Here is a 22,455-nt window from a genome sequence, read left to right as displayed (position 1 = left end):
TTAACAATGGAAGTGCTTCAGTTGCCTCAAGCCTAGAAGCCTTTGCATGGCAATTCTGTACTTTAGTAGCATAGCATACTCAGCATCATACTTACTGCGGTACTGGCTGCTATAGGACCAGGGGTGCCGTGACCCTCTTTACCAACAACCTGATTTTGTTCTTCAGGACCACGGGTGACAAGAATTCTGAAGTGCTGCTGCCTTGTGTTTTGATCTGGTCTGATTTTAAACAAGCATCCCTGCCCTTGAGGAATCCGCTCTACTGAATCGCTTCTAGACATTTCTGACCCGTTCCTGCCATTTCCATGCAGTTCTGAATTCAATCCATCAGCTGTGGGGCTAATTTCTTCTGTTGGTGGCTGGACAGGGTAGGAAGTACTCCTTTCTAGCCGTATTCGAGGATACCTGACTAATCTGTCCCCTTTGGTTCCAGTAAAACCAAAGTTATATTCACCTCCTGCACCTGTACCACTTGTCTGTGGTTGCTGTAACTGGAGAACAAATAACTTTTTCCCTGAATTTGCTGACATATCTGGCACATGTTGCAAAGACCAACGCCGGGGTTCAGGGGTGGGAGCATTATTTTGAGCATCAGTACCAAAGGGTAGTAGAGTAACCTGAGGCACGTCTGCACTTGAAGCCCGATGCTGAATCCTCAGACCACTTACGTTTAAACCTGAAGCTGCTTCATTTGCCTCACCTTCTTGGGTAGCTGATGAAGCATCCTCACTCTGGTTATTGGAAGGAATAGTACAAAATATTCTACGATGACAGCAAACAGTCCCATTAATCTGTTGCCCTAACTCTTCCGTCAGCCTGGGTGGAGAATTTTCAGGAGTCACCTCTGGACAGCTTGGAGAAGAACGGTTTTCAACAGGGGATGCATAAAGTTCCCTGAAGTCTGAGAATTTACAAGGAAGTGCCTTCTCAGGAGATTCCAGGGTTGCGTACTCATCTGCGCAGCCGTTCGCAGCTTTGCGCTGAAGAGAGATCTGCATTGACGAGCTTCTCATTGGACGCGCATCAATACTGTTCAGCAGCTGGGGAATAAACATGGATGTACTCCTTTTTAAGGAGCCCACTTCTTGCAAATCGCTGCCACCACCATAATCTGCTCCGTGTCGGGAGAAAGTGTGAGGACTGTTTCTTCTTGGCAAAGTGTGGAATGTCATGAAAAAGTCATCTTCTCTCTCCCGGTCGAGGATCTCTGATTCGGGGGCTGTGTTGCTTCTCCCAGAGCCAAAATGAAACCGCAGCCGATGGGCCATGGTTTTACAGAGAGAAGAAAAGGAGAGGGAGAACAGCAACAATTCAGGCACTGCCAGAAGTTAAAAACCAAAGACAGAAACTCCAAGAAAAAGTGTCCCATCTGCCAAACTGTTAGCACTGCAGCCCTGATAGCGACAGATAGCAGAAATAGCCCAAGTGGCAAGCAGCATTCCAGGCATGATTGGGTAAGAGCACTCAGTGCTCCTACACACTGTGACATAGGGTAGGATGGTGGGAGTCACGTGGCCTGGTTCCCTCTCTCCAATGTAAGCTAGTGGGGGTTTTCTTTTTTTTTATTTTTTTTTTTATGCCAGCAAGAGCCTGAAACAGCACCTTCACAGCTGCTCCTTTTCCATCAGAGAGGAGCGGCCCCAGCGAGAGAGCTCTCACAGCTGACTAAGGCAGCGAACACACTCGGCACTGCTATAAATCTAAACCACATCATATTCACAAGGCACATTCATATAAAGCACACACACAAACTTAACTACCACAAAACCACTTAAATTTAGTGTTAAAAGTTTAAGTCAACTCCACATGCAAATTAGAAAAATTACTTCAAGCTTAACATTTTGGTCTGTTACAGCATTAGGCTGTCATGGCAGAACATGAATAAATATAGCACGCTTATGCTTTCAATTTTAACTGTGCTCATAACATGATTAAGCAAGAAATTTCTTGCCTTTAAAAAGCCACAACTTTTACACTGTCTCTACAAACACAATATAACCTGCACTACCCTGCACAGTCCCTTTTAATAATTAAAAATCACAACAAAGCAATCATACACATGGCAAAGATTTCTCACACAATAAAAACAGCAGAAATATGCAAGATTGCAGGAAAGAAAGTTTCTTTTTCAGTTTTACCAGGCAGTAAAGACAAGGGAAAACCGGAGACGGGGTTGCATGTCGTTTTGTACTGATTTGTCTCAAACACTGTACAGAAACTCTGCCCTTTGCTGGCCAGCCTCCAGTGAGAAAGTTAGCAATATTACGAGTGCAATTGCCAGCATGGAATACAGTTACGCTCTCCAAGAGTCAAACACCTCAGAAAAAGAACACACAGACAGGATACACCAAAATGTAAAGCAAAGATCCTAAATCAGCTCTATTAGATTGCAGAAATCCAGTGGTCTGAGGATACTCACACTTGAAGTGTGTTCACACTTGTTAGCTAGCATGTACTAGAAAAGAAACTGTTTACCATGAAGTGTGGCTTCGTTGCAATACATGGACATTTGTTCCCTAGGAGAACCTAACAGTGTAGATTTTGTCAACAGCTCTGAAAATTTGTACGTGGAGGGTCAATACTCCGTCTAGACATTTAAACCTCTGTTTGCAAGCAGCTTGTTTTCAAAAGACAGAAAAAGACCAATGACAAGACAAATGGAAGCTTTAAACGATAGAAGTGCCAGCAGCCAGCACAATCCCCCATTGTTTTAAGTGGGCTATAAGCCAAAAAGAAAAACAGGAATAGCTTCAACACAGCAATAGTACTGTAGATTGCCTTGTGGAAGCACAGTTATTAATATTATTTTATATTATTTTTCAGAGAAAACATACTATCCAAGGACACAGTCTCTCTTTGCACCAAAGATGAAGCTTGCATTGTATATTCTTTATTTTGATTGGGGGACAGGAAGGAAAGGATGTACTGCAAAGATAGTAAGTGCTTTGCTAATTGGGAATATGAATAAGAAACAAAGTTATTTTGATAAAACCATGCAAGTATTGACAATAAGTATTTCACAGGAAAGCCAAAATAATCAGCTCAATGTCTTCTCATTCTGTTAACATCACTTGATGGAAACCTACTGCTCTAAAACCCCCGAAGTACTTGCTTTGTTAATAGATCAGAACACCTTCTGAAAGGAAAGCAACAACTCCTAAGCTACCTTTGCAGGGAGGTTATGAGCTCAAGGGCAGACTGTCTACAGGAGCAGGACCACAAGAAGAAACAGAAAACGGTTCAACAATAAAGTAGTACCAAAAGTGTCAATATAAGGCCAGAACTGCATACAGTCACTTGGAAATTCTTAAGCAATATATCTGAAATGAGTATACCAAGACTCTTCTCAGCTGTCACTGCACATAAGATATTTCTTCTGAACCGCCACTCTGTTTCCCCATCACCCACAGCCATCCCCATGCATGCCACCACTTCTGTGGACCAGTGAAGCCTCTTCCATGAGCTCCACTTTGCCCTTCATGCTGACACAAACCCCCAAGACACATGCAAGCCACACAGTAACATCAGTGCAGTCCTGAGCCTGGGCTTACATACTCTGCCTCACAGTTACAGTATTTCTGCTTCAGTGTTGTTTGTATCAGCTAGTGGGGGAAGAGGGCCTTAAAGCTTGGAAGAACTGACAGATGATCTCCTTGAAGTTCAAAAGGTATAGGACAGTTTTAATAGTGCAAGTGGTTGTTACAATCATTATGTCAATAAATATGCTCACAGTCAGCCCACTCTAAATAAACAGCACCACAGATTTACTGATTGACTTCCACCTGAAGGAGGACATAATCATTTTGCTCTATGTCCTCTTTTTCCCTGGAAGATTACAGCTTTTATGTTTTCCTTTGGTCTACATTTAATAGGAAGACAGAGGAAAAGCATATACTGTTTTTAAAGACAGATGTTTCCATACTGAGGGTTTTTTTGAATAAAAAGATCTTCACAACACTGATCCTAATCTTCACAAAAGAAACAAGTTTACTAGAGGTTGTACTGCACCCAGCCAAGAAAATGCTAATACCTGATCTCATAAACAAAGAGATGGCGTTAAGTTTTTGAAAGATAAGAACCCAACAAGTCAGTCACCCAGTCTGCCACTGCACTGGCCTATTTAACCTAGTATGTTCAGAATGACAGTATCACTTATATCACGTATGTCTGCGTGGAAATCTTAACTACATCATAACAAAAGCAAGAACCAGTAAGATACTGGAATACTTCTCTAGAAGAGCTACTGCATCAGACAAATTAAGTTCAAGACCAAAACCACTGACAGTATGCTGGGCATTATGAGGCAGAGAACTGAAAACAGAGAGGATTATTTTGCTGTTACCTTAGACCTTCATACACCTGCACCTTGGGTGCTCAGTTCAGTGCAGCTCTGGTAACCACATCCCAAAAAAGGATGCCAAAGTATTAAAAGGTACAGGAAAGAGACGCTAAAATGATCAGGGGATGAAGCAGCTGCTTTGTAAGTGACTAAAAAGGTTGGGACTGCATTGGTTTGCAGTGGAGAAGCCTAAGGAAGAATATGATGAGGATTTCACTGTCAGAATACTGGGTTAAGGAGGAACATTTTGGTCTGACCCAACAGAGTACTACTTTTGTGTTTAATGCTCTATTAGTCCCAAACCCAGATGCTTTTTATGCTTCTATCTGCATTTCTTAGAACACTTACTTAAACAACAGACAGAAATACACCTTTCAGATGTGCTACATTTCATCAGCTGTGTTAATGCAGAGCCTTGTGATTAGTAAAAGACAATCAAGACAAGCACTCACCAATCTGTTTTCATCAAACACTTCAAACAGGAGACGATGATTGGTTGGGTTTACCTGTAAGAAAGTTAAAATAATGTCACTTTAGGTTCATTAGCTTGATGATAACAACATATGTGTACTAGTTAATACAGCGATTAAACCAAGGCAAACAGAACAGGACTAACATGTTTTATGAAACTCTTAAATTTAAACTGGAGCACTAGAACACTCTTTCTAAACCGCAGTACAACTAGAAATAGCCTAGCAGTTAACATTAAAAGCTCTTATTTACTGTGTTCAATGCAAGACAGTTACTGCATTTCTCTTTCTACAGAAAGCTCCGAAGATGAAAGGGCATGGCTGTGGCACACCACTGAGCAGCATGCTGTCATACCGTAGAGAAGAATCTGGAGAGGACATCCCCAGGCAAACCAGGCTGCTTCTCCCTCATGCACCACACACCCCACACAGCCCCACATGCTGCAGCCAGGAAGGGCTAATGGGGCAGCTTCAGCTGCCCTGGGCACACCACAAAGCTAACTTGGTCTCAGGAAAGGTGGCCTGACTGAAGTGACAAGCTCTGTGTTTTGGGAACCAGTCCCAGGCTGGAAAGACTATCAGGACTCCCAGATTCTTTTTGTTTTACAGCAGCAAAGCTCAACTAAACTGTAGGGAGCAAGAGTTTTACTCTATTTATTTCAGGATTTCACAGTCATCTATATGTCCGTCATTCATCATTTATCTATCACACATGCCTGTGGAAAACCCAACAGAAGGCTCTCTGACACTTGAAAGCAGCAAATATACCTCCAGAAAATTATTCACATTGCAGTAAATTTAAGCAGAAAGACCACCAACATTTAAAAGGAAAAAACAAAGAACTCTAGCAGGAAGACAAAAACAGTGACTATTAAACAAGAAAAAAATTGTATGTTACTTGATCCACTTGATAGTTTTTTTCAGAAAAGTTTTGTAAGCCAGGTTAGTATTTCCAACTTGTTTAATTAAGAAAATTTAGTAATAGTATTCCACAATAATGGATTTTCAAGGTGTTTTAACAGATCTTCTATGGGCTATACATGTCATCTAAGCAACACAAATTGTGGCAGTTCTGTGTATTCTCTTTTACTGGAAAAAGTAAATTATTAAAAAGGCTACCTCAAATAATATCAGTTAAAATTGTAAGCATAAATATACCTAACAAGCTTACTTAATCCTGAGCAAATGTATTTCACTTTAAAATACATGAATTTGCTCCTTACAGCCTTCTTACTATTCTGCATGTTTATGAGACCAGTATTCATATCTATATCTATCTATTTATATAGATAAATATATTCATAAAGATGGGCTCATGGTGCTGCGGTCATCCATTTCAGAATCACTTATGCAGTCGGGATCAAATTTGGCAGAGCCTGAAGTATCTTCAAATAGATCAACAGTCTAAAACTTACTTTCACTTCCCTTTCCTGTGGAACAGTCACGATCGTGAGCTCCCTGGATAGTTTGTGCTCTATGCTGAAGGCAAGGCATTTGAACACTTCACCAGAAAATTCTCCTGTAGTAGGGAATGACTTTCTAGTAAAATTACAGTCTTAAGACTCCTCTGTATTTTTACAGGCATGTAGCTTAATTTATCTCATGGTAACTTCTGTAACAGGGTGTGCAAACATCAAAAACCATTGTGATGAAAATAGAAAACCTTCGGTCCAGTTGTAATTTAGTGTCAAGACAGTTCCTATGAACTCCATGTAACTTCTTAAAGTGTAAGTCTGTATTTTCAGACTGTATTTCAGTGTAAGTCTGTATTTACACTTCTTAAAGTGTAAGTCTGAGTACATTATAAAAATCAAAATATTTCACTAGATAAAATTACTTTAGATGCGTATTACCCAGCTGAAAAACCTAGAAAAGTTATCTGGTACATGTTTAAACATGTAAATTCCACTTAAACCTCAAAAACCTGTGTATTAACAATTCTGTTGGTGTGAACTATCTATCTAAAGATCCTATTAGCAAAACAGTCAATTGCTAATACTCTGTAAAAAATGTTCAATACGGTACCAGTTTTTAACACTCTAAAATGACATCTTTTCTCAAGCACTTGTTTAAGATTAAATTTTAAAAAACACTGAAATTCCACATACCCTTCTCTTGTGAAAGCTACAGCTGGGTTAAAACTAAGCCATTTTTCTTTGGAAACATTTTCAGCAACTAAATAAAGTTATCACCCTTCTCATTTATATTATGTTTGTTTTGATAATCACTATTTTAACACCTCCTTTACCACTTTCGAATATTTAAAAATATTTTTTCTGATACAAATCACTCAGTTTTAGGGATAACTTGGCTTTAATGTTAAGCAAGAACTGGAAAGATTAAAATGGAATGATGGGGGGAAAAAAAGCATATTTTGCCCTTGTGGCAAGTAACATAAAGGCCAAGAGAAATTACTTTTTTATATCTTCCTTCTCTACTTTTCTATTTCATTATTTTTTGCCATGATAACTTAAACTTCATACAACTCTTGGAAATAACTGATTATTTCCTACTGCATTAACATTTTAAAACCACAGCAAACATGCTCTGCTAAAAATATGTTTTCAAGTAAGAATAATTTTTCTTATTGGTCAGATGAATTAGCTCATAACTTACTCTAAATAAAAATCTCAAATTGTGAAATTGTCCATTTCTAATTAATCTTATGCCAATTTCTGCTGATCATTCCATCACTACAGGAACAGAAGAGCACTAACATCAGGCTAAGTCTTTTTAATGTAAATATATAAACAACAAATAAAAAATAAGTTTCTTCCCAACCTTATAAAATACCCTGTAATTAACGGTATATGTTATAATAAATATTGCAAGTAAAGGGAAACTTACTCTAAAATAAAATTCTTCATTCCATTTTGGATTCAGTGTCTGTAAAAGAAATAAACATATTTACATACTAAAATTTCTTTAGGTTTTCCATTTTGCAATCATCAAAATGTGCATGCAAGTGACAATTTTCTAGAAAAAAAAAGAAAAAAGTATGTCATAAAAACTTGAAAAAAAATACTGCCATCAAATTATTTAGAAATTCCCTACTGAGCAAACCAAATGTGGGAGGATATTTGAGTCAGATTATCCTATAATAGATGTTAAGTATAAATAGGGTTCTATGAGTAAAAGGCAAATGCTGAGAACCTACAGAAATAAAACCCGAAGACGTTTAATTCTCAAGATGCATTTAAACCCCGATTAAAAAAAAATTATTTCTTAAACACAGGGCAACTTTAGGGCTACAAAAATAAGGACAGAATTATACTGTAAATAGGAAAAAAAAAAAAGACAAAAGAAAAGATTATTTCCTTTGAATAGGTGATACTCTTCCTAATCTCCCTCAGCCTGTAGAGGATTTTAATTCTTTTTTTTAATAGTCTGAATAAGATACGTTTATAGACTGCAACCTGAAGGGAGATCAAGCATGAAATAATAAATTGATTAAAAGACATCAGAACCACAAACAATAATCTGGGCAATTCAAATTTGGGTAGGTTTAAAAGCAAGTATGTTATGTCCAATGGTTTATTTTCACGCCAAATCATTCCCTCATTCTCTCACATACCAGAGATTCACCAGAAGAGCTGACAATATGAGTTGGCTCTACACCCACCAGAATTTTGTTATAGCAGAGGAGAATCTTAACTCCTTGATATAGATACAATAGATTTATCATGTCCAGGATGCAGTGGCCTTCTATACTGCATTCCTCTACAAAATGGAAATATAGGAGTCATACTGTAGGTCTGCATGCACTCCTAGGATCACATCATGCTGACAGCTGTACATCCTCCCTTCTGCTTCAAATTAGGGCTGAACCTCAAGCCAAGATGTATGTGACTAATTATCAATGGAATTTGAAAACCTTGTTCTAGGAAATTTAGGGGGAAAAAAGACGACAAAAGGAAATAAAAGCATAAAGAAAGATCAAACTCTAAACCTATACAGGCAGCTATGCAGGTGTTAACAGTCGTACTCTCAGAAAGGTTTTACCTGCTTATCCTAAACAATCTTATGAGAAAGTAGGAAAACAGGTCATAAAACACTATTGTAAAGGGTAGAGAAAAAGAATAAAATGAGTATAGGTGAAGGGCAGGGATAGAGGTTGAGGGCAGAGAAACTTTCAGCTTTTTTGCCTTAAGAGACACAAACATATTCAGAAGAAAAAAAAAAAGTAATAAAAAAATTTAAATACTTGTATTCATCAAATGTGGCTGTTATTGGCAAGAGAGGTTCCATGTAATTTAACAAATGAAGCATGGTCTCATACTAAATTTGAGGGCACTACTATCCATCAATAACACATTTATTTTGAATGCAGCTTAACCACAAATACAAATTTCAGGAAATATTTGATGTATTAGGAAGCACCATTTTTGGTAAATGCCTTGGTAATTGGCAGAAATTTCCTCCACCTTGCAAGTCAGGCAATTAGTAGGTCAAGTCAGAAAGTACTAACACTGGAATCCTAGCAAAGGAGAAAAACACTGGTAAAGAAAGGCTCCAGACATAAGTACATGAATAAATTAATAAAGGATATTAGCAGGGAAACAACAACAAAAAGACTCATCAGCAAGAAGAGCTACATCCTAAAAAGGGCAAGTATCGTACAGATAAAGAACTGCCAAGAGTCAAGCTGAGTTAGATCTTCCACAGGATATGAGAACAAACACAAAGGTTTTTCAACCATCCAAATAAAACGAGAACATGGAAAGAAATGATGCTACTAAGCAATGAAGCTCAATGGGGAGACTAAGCATATTTAGATATGGGAAATTATATTTAACATTACATATGGGAAAGGCAGAATAACTAAGAGGGTTTGGTACGAAGATAGAAGTTGTCCCAACTGATGTAGAAGTGAAGTCTTCAGAGCTCAGCGCAGTAAAATTGAGGAAACTGGTTAATATTCATCCAGAATTTTGGAAGAATTGACATATGAAATCAGAAGCCTATCAGCAGGAATTTGAAGAACATACTTGGCATCTTACAAGATCATAAGATGGCAAACAGCAAATACAGCTTTTTCTGCTACAGGAAGAAGAAAGCATTTCTAGCAGGCTATTCAAAACACAGTTCCAAAAGGAAACACAAGGCATTAATCAAATCTTACAGTTGGAATAACTAAACGTGTGGAGAGAAGTAAATCAAAACAAAAGGCCTCAGAAATTCAACACAGCTACATCATGCCAGATGAATCTGAATTTTTTTCTGATAACTTTATTTTTTCAGAGTAAGGAAACTGCATTTAATCCTTTTGGCTGTAGCTAAGCACTTCAATACGGCTAGGTCCCACTGTACAGTAGGACACGTATCAAGACAACTGCACAGGTAATGTAAAGGAAAATAAAAAGGGGAAATGCAGTCCCTTCTGCCTTCTTGAAGGCACTCCTGCAGGACATAAGTTACCCATTTAATCTGACGAAGACAAAACCAAGTAAAAATAAGCTAGTGAAAGGCTAGACGCCATCATATAAAAAGAAAAGTTACAGAGCTGAAAGAGTCAACTGGCAGTCTTTCAGAATCACCTGAGACTGATTTTGCTCGGTATTTTTTCATTAATAATTTTAATTCAAAAAAGAAGATATACTAATGATGTTTGCCGTTTATGAAATAAACAGATTGCAAATTGCATAGGAAGAATACTGCTTTGAGGGCAGAAGTCTTGAGATGAAATTTAACAATTCAAACCAGAAATCACTAACCAGAACTTTCCAATAAATGAGTTGTTATTACTATTATGGAAATTACTGAGAAAGCCCAGGCTTTAAATAACAGTTACAAGAAACAGTGAAAAAAGGCAGATGCAATCACAGGAATCCATTGTCATCATCTCATCCTCAGCCCTCTGTCTACAGTTGGGTGGCTGTGCAAACATCATCCTTTTTCTCTCCCTTCCTAGGGCAGCCCTAACATCCATGAGTTCATCTCTCCCTTGATACATTCAATACAATATTTTACCTCTTTACTACTTTTATTTTTTAATAATTCATGGTGGTCTCCTCAGAAGCTTTGTTATTCTCCTTTCACATGGATCCAAAGCTGGTAAGTATTGCTTCAGATCAGCACTGACATTACGACATTATTTTCAACCTAATGCTCTCATTTCAATCTCTCCTAACTTCTTGCACTACAGCCATTACATTTTGAATGTGTAGGAGCCGAATATGCCATGACTTTCATGCCTTTATACCAGCAACACCTTTTCAAATAAGGATGACGCTATTCTTAATAAGTAAAAAAATATATATAATTAAAAGAGGAATCAGAAATTGACTGAAACTCTGGGTGTGATCACCATTATTTCCTAAGAAGCAAGGTGGGGGTGGGGGGAGATAAAGTCCTATATCCATGCCACTCTTCCTGTCTCCTCTTCCACTCCCCATGGATTTGCTACAAAGGATTTCTCCTGAAAGCCAAAGGGTCCTTGCACCTTCATGACGTGCCTCATATCCTCTCTGCTATCACAACTGTCCTCAGTTTTAGTCACAAAGTTACAGAACAGTTGAGGATCTCCAAAGGTCCTTTCCAACATCTAGACTTACACTACCTCACACTGAAATTCTTCCATTTCATTGAAGTGAAAGGTGAAAGACGAAAACCTCCTTCCCATCTTCAGGCATCTGTCCATTAACAGAAGCTACCATACTATTTTTGAGACAATAAATAAGCAGTACAAGAACTAGACTTTTCTAGACAGTCATTTTCCAGTAAGACATTATTTTTCAGTAATCCTGAAGCATACATTTTGCAAACATGCCCACGAAAGCAAAGGAATAGGTTGTTCATAGGGTGCAACTGTTGAAGTGCCTCTGCCTGCCACTGAGTCCTCTGCAGATGAAATGAGTTGCCATTTTGTAGCTGGTAAAGTCTACTCCCGCACTGCTATTGATCCAAAATTACTACAGTGGTCCAAATTGGTTTTTAAACAAGAAAATAAACCTTCACATACAATCATTCTTATATTATAAGGAGTAGATGAAAATAAACATTTATCACTACACAGACACAGGTGTACTGATTTAATAGTTTCTCATTAATGTTACCATTCCATGAGACAAAGTAATCAGTCTCACACTTCAGCAAGAACACCTTAGTCAAAATTATACCAGAATTATAATAGACAGCCTGAAAACGACCTCTCAAGCCTAAGCATTTTCCATTCATTTGATTTCAAGAACAGGACTTGATTCTATGCAACTATGTCCCAGGAAACAGCATAACAACAAGCACACTACAAAAACAAGACACACATATCGTAAGAAAGTCTCCCACATACTTGTATGGAATTGGCAATAAATCTTGAAATTATTTAAGGAAACAAAAAAATGACAGTCCATAGTTTTACTATAGTAACAAACTAGGTACTCATTTTTTTGAAAAGTTAACCTTTTTCTCACAAATTTTATGTGAGAAAAAAAACAACTAAGCTGGATGGGCTATCAAGAACACACTTAAAATGATACAATAAATGTAAAAATGCTATTACCAAACAAGTGCCAATGGCTAATCAGAAAATGCTTTACAAATTACTTTACTTTCCAATATCAGACATGCCCTGGGTCCTGTGAAAAGTTCTGCTTTCATCTTCCACACTACCAAGATTTCATAATCAGTTTTCTCATGACACCTAATGTTCTGATTTTAGAACAGCATCATTCTATTTTGTATTTTCAACAAAAAAATTCTCCTCATTATTCTGTTTTGCAATATTGATTTCAATTGAATCATTGTTGATTCTAAATACCTTCATAAAAGTGACAAGTTGTTATTTTTCCCTTTATTTTCATATGGATTATCACTTTCTTCTCTCTGCCATCACTACCAGTTAAAAAAAAAAAAAAAAAAAAAAGATAAAACCAAAATAAACCCTTTAAAATTTTTAAGGCGCTGATAATGATAAATATCCCCTGGTGGAATTTTTGTTTTGTGGAATGAAATTTAGAAACCAAATAAAAATTGATTTTTGTTTTATTTAAAAATTAAAAATTTTCAGTGTATTTCCAGGCTTTTCTTAGAGCATATCTTCTGTCATTTGGCTACTTTAAATTCCAATATTAAGAAAAAGGAAATTTTGAAAGGGAACATTAAAAAGTGATCATTTTTGCTTAAAGTCAATAAACCATAATTTAAGTTCAGTTTCTTAGTTCTTTATTTCAGCTATGTCTTTCATTAAAATATGACCTTGATAAAAGAAACAGTGAATGATGTAATGAGATTTGACAAGCCAAGCAAAAAACCCTATTATTCAGTTGCTATACATGTATGCAACAATTTCAGTGTTGTGTTGTCATAGAATTGCATTCCAGTATTCTTAATACTTCTAAACAATGTAATAAAAGAAAACCAGTATATACATACCTTTTTAATAGTTTTGGTCTGCACAAGAGCAAGTTCTCTGTTCTCATCCGCTACATACAAGGAAAGTTTCACATACGGGTCACTGCAAAAGAAGTTGTCATAATTAATGAGAATATAATTTTACAGCCAAATATCATTTCAGTATCAATGTGTCATTTAATTGGATAACAATGGCAGCTCTAAACACCTCTAGTGAAAGTGTTTTCAGTGAAACCTAGTAACTGTAGTAAACTACTGAAACTTTTAAAATATGTGTTTGAATATGCTCAGTTAAATACTGACCACAGCATTAAAGATAATTTAACTTGCAGCTTGTCCCATTGCTATGGACAAGAACCACTTGGTAGCTCATCAAGATGAGCAGCAGTCCATTAAAATGAGTAAAGTAAAATTCTGAGCCATGAGTTTTAGAAGATGCTCACTGTAAGTAACCATTAGAGGCTGAGAAGAAAGGGAACAGGAATTACCTTGAAGAAGTGGTTCTAATTTTATTGAACCATAAAACCCAGCTGCATGGCTATCATCGGCGACACCAGTGTGCCCCTTCTGTCCATCACCCCTGCCTAGATCCTGGGCTTTCCTACCCACGCCATGGGTCTCCTCCTCTGGTCCACTGTGGTGCTCACTGCGAACAGATGCTTGTACACGCATCACACAGGCAATCCATCTCCTGAGTGCCCCCTGAAAGCTGTCATGGACCCTCTCCCCATCTAGTACGCTTGCCTGGACCCAGGGCCTCCTACTCACTGGCTGGTCCAGCCTGGGGTATGCTAGTGAGCACCACATCTACCCTCCCACGCATATCAGCTCGGGGGGAGATACAGACTCGGGGGGAGATACTCTGTCCCCCAAGAGCCATCACCCAGACTGTGACCCAGAGCCCCACTCCAGCCACTGGCACTGAGCCCCTCACCTGCATCATTGATAATCTTAATGAAGAAGATGCTCCCTCCTTCCTCATTTCCTTCCATTCCAAATACAGCACACTGACCCTGCTTCAGCATTTCCAGGCCCTTCTATTTACCAGGGCACTGAAGATGAAACACTGTCACAAAGGTTTGCACAAATGCTTCAGCCTCCATTCAAATCCAACTTCCAAGGTCAATGAAGAAGAACAAACATTAAATTTGCAGCTATGGGGTGTTATAACCACTACCTTGAGCTCTACAGAGTACCACTAAAGCTATTTTCCATTAGTTTATCAGCACTTAGGGAAAGTCTTGCCCACCATGCCAGAACCCGCCAGCATAGGCAAATCTGGCCTCAGATCCACACCCCACGCACCCCCCACTACCAACCCCATGTCCTCTCTTCAGAGGGAGAAGGAAGTAGAGATAGTCCAAAGACCATACAGCTCTCTACATCAGACACCTTTCAGATGTAACACGTTCCGCTAAAGGAGGTCACTGCTTTCACCCTAACTCCAGCTGCTTATCACTGTTACTGTGCTGTGGATTTCTACCGTCCAAATCTGTGCTAATTCCTTTCAGCAGGAAGACAGTCGCTACCAGTAAGGGGTGGTGTGGAGGAAAGCTCCATGACACCAGTACGAGACAGTCTGCTAGATCCTTCCCAGTACCAGTCAAAGAATGCTACATCTGTTGGGAGGTCTAAATATTAAAGGACTCCACAAGATCTGAAGAAGGGAACCTTGTATGCTACAGCAACCTTAAGTATGCTAGTGCAGTTTCCACAGTATTCGCAAGTAATACATTCAAATGTAACCCTTCTTTTATGGAATAGACTAACATGGCCATGAAAATGATCCAAGGGCTGCAACAGATCTCCAGTGAAGAAACGCTGGGACAGCTGGGGTTGTTCAGCCTGGAGAAGAAATGGTTCCAGGCAGACCTTCTTGTGGCCTTTCAATATATAAAGAGGGCTGTCATGGTTTAATCATAGCTGGCAACTAAATACCATGCAGTTCTCACTCACTTCCCACCATCCCGCAGCAGGATGGGGAGGAGAATCAGGGAGGGGGGATGAGAAGGCAACACTCAAGGGTTGAGATATAATAATGGAAAGGAGAGAGAAGGGAGAGAAGAGAACAAGTGATCCACACCACAATTGCTCACCACCTGCTGACCAATGCCCAGCCAGTCCCTCAGCAGTGATCAACAGGCCCAGGCCCACTCCCTCCAGTTTATATACCCAGCACGGCATCCTATGGTACGGAATATCCCTTTGGCTGGTTCGGGTCAGCTGTCCTGGCTGTGTCCCCTCCCAATTTCTTGTGCCCCTCCAGCCTTTCCGCTGGCAGGGTCTGAGAGACTGAAAGGTTCTTGACCTAGTATAAACATTATCCAGCAACAACCAAAACTTCAACATTGTTCTCACACCAAATCCAAAACACAGCACTGCACCAGCTACCAAGAAGAAAATTAACTCTATCCCAGCTGAAACCAGGACAGAGGCTTATAAAAAAAGACAGAGAGAGACTTTTTACTAGGGCCTGTAGTGGCAGGACAAGGGGCAACAATGGTTTTGAACTGAAAGAGGAGAGATTTAGATTATACATAAGGAAGAAATGGTTCCCTGTGAGACTGATGAGGTGCTGACAGAGGTTGCCCAGAGCAACTGTGGATGCCCCATCCCTGGCAGAGTCCAAGGCCAGGCTGAACAAGGCTTGGAGCAACTGGTCTGGTGGAAGGTGTCCCTGCTCATGGCAAGGGGTTAGACTGGATGATCTTTGAGGTCCCTTTCAACCCAAACCCTTCTGTGATTCTGTGTTGAAAGGACCCAACTGGTAGGAAAACATTCTGCAGAAACAGACTAACTTCATACAAGTATAACAACAGAAAGTGGAACTGGAGCAGTGCCTCTGCTTGAAAAGAAGAAATGGGTAGAAGAGTAAAACCAGGACACCAAACTGCTCTAATGCGTCTCTTTTGAGACTGCAGCACTGTCAATTGGATTCCAGGCTATGATTTCTTGAAGGAAGGATAAATAACAGACACTCGTTCAGAGATTCAGACACTCTCAAATACCTTTCTCTGATACTTTTTAGATTTAAAAAACAATTTTGTGGCATTATCACTACAGAATAACCAGAAGTCAAGTGTTCACTATACTAGATACTTAATTTACTTGGAAAATAAAATACCACAGTAAAGTGAAAATTAAGTAAGAATAAAGAAGAAATCATGTTGGATTGATTATTTATATCAGCAGATGCACATAAATGCATCTACTTAAACTGCAATTAAATTCAGCTTTAAGCACCAAGATTTTAAAAAAAACAAAGAATCATTGTGATTAAGAAGAAATGCTGATACTGCTTTGAATTGCTTAACATACTGTGCTGCCTAATATTTACTGGCAAAAAAGCCTATTACAAGAACCAATAGAAACTAGATATTCATTGAAACCTGCAGCTTGCTGTGTGTGGGAGGAATCAGAGCCCTTCTGACATAAACCTATGTGAAGGAAGAAGTTTGTATGGAAGAAGGATTAAAACGTGAGGTGAAGGACTTTACTGGGCTCTGAAAGTCTTAAACCCAAACCCAACACTGCTCAACCCTGAGAAACTAAGGTAGTTAACATTTGAATCCACAGAAGCATTTAGGCATGTTTGTGGATCTCACGTGCAAGCTTTTCTGCAGGCCTGGCCCTTAGTCTTAATTCAGTGCTTGGACACTTAAGTTCATGTCTAGGAATGTAGTTTTGCCTTTGGTCTTAGCTAGTCTAAGCTGCTGCTGAAGTTAACCCATCCTCTCCTCCACCTTTGGCCACATATTGCTGCATCAGTGCTAGTCAATCAGATCAGACAGCTGATGTGACTGAAAAAACCCTACAAAAATACTAACAGTAATTACAAAGTGAGAGTTTTCACATATAAAAGTTTCCAGAAGACAGGGAGGAAAAGAAACACACAGCTGGGATAAGGGGAGGGCAGGACCTCACTTCCAGTGGAAGCATGGACTCAGCTTAGCTTAAACTAATTGTAAAACCTCGCTCTTAGTTACTTCTGGAATTGAAGCCTAGAAAGTATTATTCTGATGACAATTTTAGCGCACAAGACATTGACAGTAACATGTAAAACTGTAACAAAAAGACCACAAGGGTACAGGTGGACCTACCTCTAAACAGAACACTACTAGCTATGCACGCTTGAAAAATGTGAAGGTTCTTAAAAGAAAAGACTCTTTAATGCTAAAGAGGTGGGAATAACACCCTCCTAGTTTTAACTTATCAATCCATTCTTGGGCAATGCTGTTTTCACGAACCCTTAGAAATACTAGATTTTTTTAATCCTAAAAATATCCTGAACGAATCTTCTGCCCACAGAAATTGAAGAACTTGAAGGTGGCAACAGATTTTCTTTTTAATAGACTTCTTTTTAAACAAGAGAAGAATTTATTATAGATTTCAGTAAAGAAAATTTTGCCTTCACTGAACAGGCTACTGACATCTCTGCCTACTCTAAAAATGGAACAGACTGAACTGTACCAGCAAAGATCTCACTCCTGAATTTGAACTGGGTTAGATATTTTAACACTGCTTACTTACGTGCATTCATTTACTTAAAATGAACACGTAGTTGGACATATACTATAAACCAACATAAGATGACACTGCTCTGAGTAAAGCCGTCTCACACCCCCTCTACCCTGGCCACTTGGTTCTGGCCTTTGCACTGCCCCTTTCTGTGTGGCAGGACACCTCTGCCCAGAGCTGGGCATAGGAACAGATCAGAGCAAGCATTCAGCTTGAAGGAAGCAGGCAGTGGCGAAAGGAGAGGTCACGTTCCAGCCCCATCACTATCCTGGCTCATTCAGTGTGCAAATGCACTAACATCTGCTGTTCTGGGAAAGAGAGGATACACAGCAGAGGCGGGAAGGTGTATCAAGGGAAAGGACAGAAGCATTTCTTTTTAAGTCACAATGTCATCTTAATGTTTTCTAAAGTCTATCATCTGACTTACTGTGTCAACAAACTAAACCTTGCAAATAAGTAGAAAATAACACTCGTTAAGGACATCTTTAAGCCATGTGAAATGCACTGCCAACTTGGTTTTTGTTTGGTTTTTTTTGTTTGGTTGGTTTGGTTTTAGGTTTTTGAATAGCAATAAGCAGTTAAAAAAGAAGCCTTAAACAGAAAATAAGTAAACAGTAAAGAGGAAAAGAAACAAGACCTGAGACTTACGTTTCTTATCCAGATGCTGTGACTGATGTGATTTGACGATAGCTTATAGAAAAGGTTAAGTCACATTATCTGCTTTACATACTGCTAAATTCAGCATTTCATTCACAACTCTGGAAGCTGCAGCTGCCTAAACAAATCTGACAGTCGGCAGATTTTTTTTTCCCTGTGCTTTGAACTCATGATCTTTCCCAAACAGCTGTGAAACTTCATGTGAAAGGCTCTAGGAACTGAGGATCAGAGTGCCAAACTAATTTGCAAAGAGCATCTCCTTCACAGATTGTAGCTTCCAGGCTAAAGCTTCCTAAAAGAATTTAGTTATCTCAAGAATAATCATCACACACACAACTTCTGTTCATGCCATCAGAAAATAAGAGGACGTGACTACCAGATGCCACAGGACAAAACACTGAATTTCTAACAGCTTTCTTCTCCACTTGGAATTAGCAGTAAATAAGAAATATCGTTCAAATCTATTGCGTTGCTTCTCTCACCACACAGGTCAAACCAACCCAGCAAAAGCTTACAGGGCATCATCTTAATTTTTCTTCATTAGGATGCAGTATCACAGTAATCACACCAAGTCATGGCAAGGGCTAAAACAAGACATACTTCCAAAATCATGAATCTGGGTACGTTTTATGTCCAGATAAAACATAGATTGAAACTTATTTTCAAGCACCACACACATTAGTTCTTAGTTCAAGAGATATTACAGAAGCCTAATGCTCAAGGAACCACTTCAGTCAAATCCTCAAGCTACATCTTTGTTTGGAAAAAGCTGTGTTTTCACATTAATGTAATCAATTCAAAGGAACGTCTTAGGGAAAACAAGACAGTTTGTTATAGCGCACAGGTTTCAGCCAATTCCACTGGGGATAGCGTTCTACCACATGTAATTTCAGTGAAGTTAGTGTCTAAATTAAATTGAAATATAGCAAAATACATTGTTGCTGAATCTGCGGATCTTAAAAAAAAATAAATTAAAAATTGGATGATTCAGGTGTCTTTCTACTGCAGTATCTAGCCCTCCAGAGTTTAAGACGACTCATCAGTTTCAGCACAAAGCTAACTATTTCCAACCATTTGAATGGGGTTGCAACTCAGCTGATAAAGCCACCAAAAGAGAAAATGCCAAGAAGAAGAAAGCAGGTGCTCCAAGCCCGCTATGCAAAGACTGGCCCTGGCCAGCAGGGACGATGCAGAATTCACTGGATCCAGAACTGGCACTGCAGCCTGGTGCCTACACCCCCTGATCTCCATAGCATCCCAGCACCCGGGCTACTCAGGCAGTGGAAAACTCAAGACACTACCGACGTCCTTTCCCACAGCTCCAGGTAACAGAAGCAATCTGCAGAGAGCAAGCCTCTCCATTATTTCGCATTATTATCCTGGACAAAGTTGGTAAATAGCATCAAGGTAAAGTAAATATTTACTGCAACTTTTCTCTAACCATGTCTCTTTTCAAAATACTGCTAAAATTGTATGTTACATTTCCACAAGGATTTCACTTCCCCCCATAAAACTCCTGACTGATTCTTACAGCAAGATTGCTAAACAAAACTTCCAAAAACTACAAAATTGTGCTTGAACAATGAGACACCTCATAGCCAGAATGTGTCAATGTTAAAGAGCATACTCCTTCTGAAGAGGAGCCATTAAAGATCTGCCGCTGTAGGGGCATTACTGTACAATTACTGTACAATAAATCATCACTTTTTTAATGCTAGGAACACTCGGACACTTTTAACTTTAGACTTCGTAATCTCAAAGGCCTTTTCCTGGCAAGTATTGTTAAAGAAATGGTCCAGTTTACAATAATTAAGGCTGGATTTTGTTCCTTTGTTTGCTTTGGTTTTTACAGTTTCTTTGTAACATTCCTCTTATACCCTGGTGCCATGCCATCTTTAAACTTCTGTTGATCACAAATGAAGGCTCATGCTCTTGAACTCCAGCACTACCTGCAAAACTTCTTCAGGAAATTCAAACTTATCTCTGGGCAGAGACACAGGAGAGTAAGGATAGTGAAATATCTCCATAATGAAAACATACATGAGAGATGAGGAGCCTTTTAACAAAGTGAGCTCACTGTATGTTCGAAGGCCTGTAATGGCAAATGTCATGTCCCTCTTTTAGCCTAAGTGAATCTAAGTGAAACATTCAACTACTCTAGTCATGAAAACAGAAGAATATGGATCCATCACTATAACACCTGCTCTCACACATTGATTTAGCCAAAAAACAAACACAACCAAACCAAACACAACCAAACACAACCCACCACATCTAACCTGCGTTTCTAGACTCCCAGAAAAAAAAACCAAGAGACACACAAGAAATTAAGATGAAAGATTCAGGACATCAGAATGCCTCTGAAATACATAAACACAGTCCAGACTGAATTTTCCGATGGTCCTATCATTAAATTCAAGTAAAAATAATAGCACTCGATCCCACAGTTTTTAAAAACACACATCCAAACAACTTCATAGTTGGTCCCTATGATCATAGTTTACAGATCTCAGTACCCACTGTATTTCATCTGAAGTTGAAATTAACAACTTCTTGTTCCAAATGTGAAGTTTCAAATCATATTGTATGCAGCTCATTAATTTAGATTATGTTCTATACAGAACAGTTAGAACACCTTAAAAAATGAGTATTTATCAGTGTAACTACAGTCAAGGAATTGGCTATGTTGTTTTTTTTAATTAATAAATCAGACAAAAATACTGTTGAATGGTCTAAGTAATCATACTGCAACTTAGTCCTTAATCCAGCACACATTAACCCTTTTTTCTCTCCCTTTTTCTTCCATTTTTGGTGCTACTCCCTAGTGTCCAGACTTCTGATTACGTTTGGCTCCTCCGTGCTATGTTTCAGCAAGCCAACCATGCAACATTCTGATTGTTCTTCAACGAATTTCTGAAGTAACGTGACAGTTTCCAACAGTCAAATATAGTTTGGCAATTCTTTATATTGCAGTTACATAAACTCTTAGTGATTATAATATATCTGACTAATATTAAACTTCTTATGGTTGGAATTCTATAAAACAAAACACAGAGTAAAGCTTTTAAGAAACTTATTACTTAGAATCAGGTTCAGATTGCAACAACTATATAAACCATCTAATTTTTAAGTGTCAGTAATTTAGCAGCTCCAGATGAAACGCATGGGTTTGTATGTCCACAGAAAGAAAAGCTCGCTTGTCTGAAATGACTGCAGAATTAGAGCTCTGTTTGTAGAGCACGGTCATTAAGACAGTCTTACAGGATCAACATTTATCTTCCCAAAAGGCTGCAGAAAATGAGAGACGATCAAAAGTAGTTTAATTATAATCTGCCCTTTCATCCTGACTCACCTAATTCCTTTTTTAAAAATTAAATTAAGGCAAAAATGGACAAGATTTTAAATATTTAGAAAACAATACTTTTCTATTCTTGTGGAAGAAAATATTCAGCAATGTATCTTGTTAAGTTTCTAAATTCTGCACTTGTTATATAACAAAATCATTAACAGCATGTACTTACTGTATCCAGTTAAAATGGGAAAGGATGAAAGCATTCCTTCCACTACCTTTAACTATCCCACCCCATGTTTTGATGCATAAAACTTTTAAATCTACTCCTTGCCAAGTAATTAATAATTTGAAAATCTCTTCCTGTCATTAGAATATGTTGAACCAGAAAAAGTCAGAACTGACTCAGATTCTTAATGAACATTAAAATAAGCCTTCCATTTAAGAAAACAAACACATATACCCTAAAAACCCCCAAAACTACAACACAATAAAAAACCCCAAACAAACCACAAAACACCCACCACAAGCTTTTGTTGCATAATGAATCCTTAATACAATAAACCCCCAGATTTATCTTTGCTAAGATCATCTATATTCACAAAGCAGATGCTTCTGCAGCTGAGTAAGGACACACTGAACAGAATTCACCATCATACCACATGCATTCCATGCATGTTGGCATTTCCAGGTCAGACCTTGCTGTCAAACCGCCGCTGGGTATAGTGCTGCTTGGCAGAGGCAGCGGCTCCTGCCTGTGCGGGTGCACAGCTACAGGCACCCAGCTGCTGGGGAGCCCACCTGTGCTACACACACCAGTCCAGGCCCAGCCT

At 38.7% G+C, this 22,455-nt stretch overlaps 1 protein-coding gene across 11 annotated transcripts in view; it reads right to left on the bottom strand.

The window, feature by feature from the left end:
- NEDD4L (NEDD4 like E3 ubiquitin protein ligase) overlaps positions 1-22,455 on the bottom strand; it is a 180,086-nt gene that overhangs the window by 90,426 nt on the left and 67,205 nt on the right. For 4 of the 11 annotated variants that reach the window (XM_055790365.1, XM_055790367.1, XM_055790368.1 and 1 more), the window contains exons 3-5: positions 13,180-13,261; positions 7,657-7,695; positions 4,792-4,845 (exon numbers count right to left, since the gene is read on the bottom strand). In XM_055790365.1, coding sequence (XP_055646340.1) covers positions 4,792-4,845; positions 7,657-7,695; positions 13,180-13,261 — 175 coding nt within the window. Of the gene's footprint in view, positions 1-95; positions 2,783-4,791; positions 4,846-7,656; positions 7,696-13,179; positions 13,262-22,455 lie in introns of those variants that run through there. The other 7 variants (XM_055790361.1, XM_055790363.1, XM_055790357.1 and 4 more) reach the window with 6 other exon arrangements.

The sequence above is a fragment of the Falco peregrinus genome, chromosome Z (assembly GCF_023634155.1).
Source record: "Falco peregrinus isolate bFalPer1 chromosome Z, bFalPer1.pri, whole genome shotgun sequence".
In the NCBI taxonomy this organism is placed as follows: domain Eukaryota; kingdom Metazoa; phylum Chordata; class Aves; order Falconiformes; family Falconidae; genus Falco; species Falco peregrinus.
This window is presented reverse-complemented; position numbering and strand designations above follow the sequence as displayed.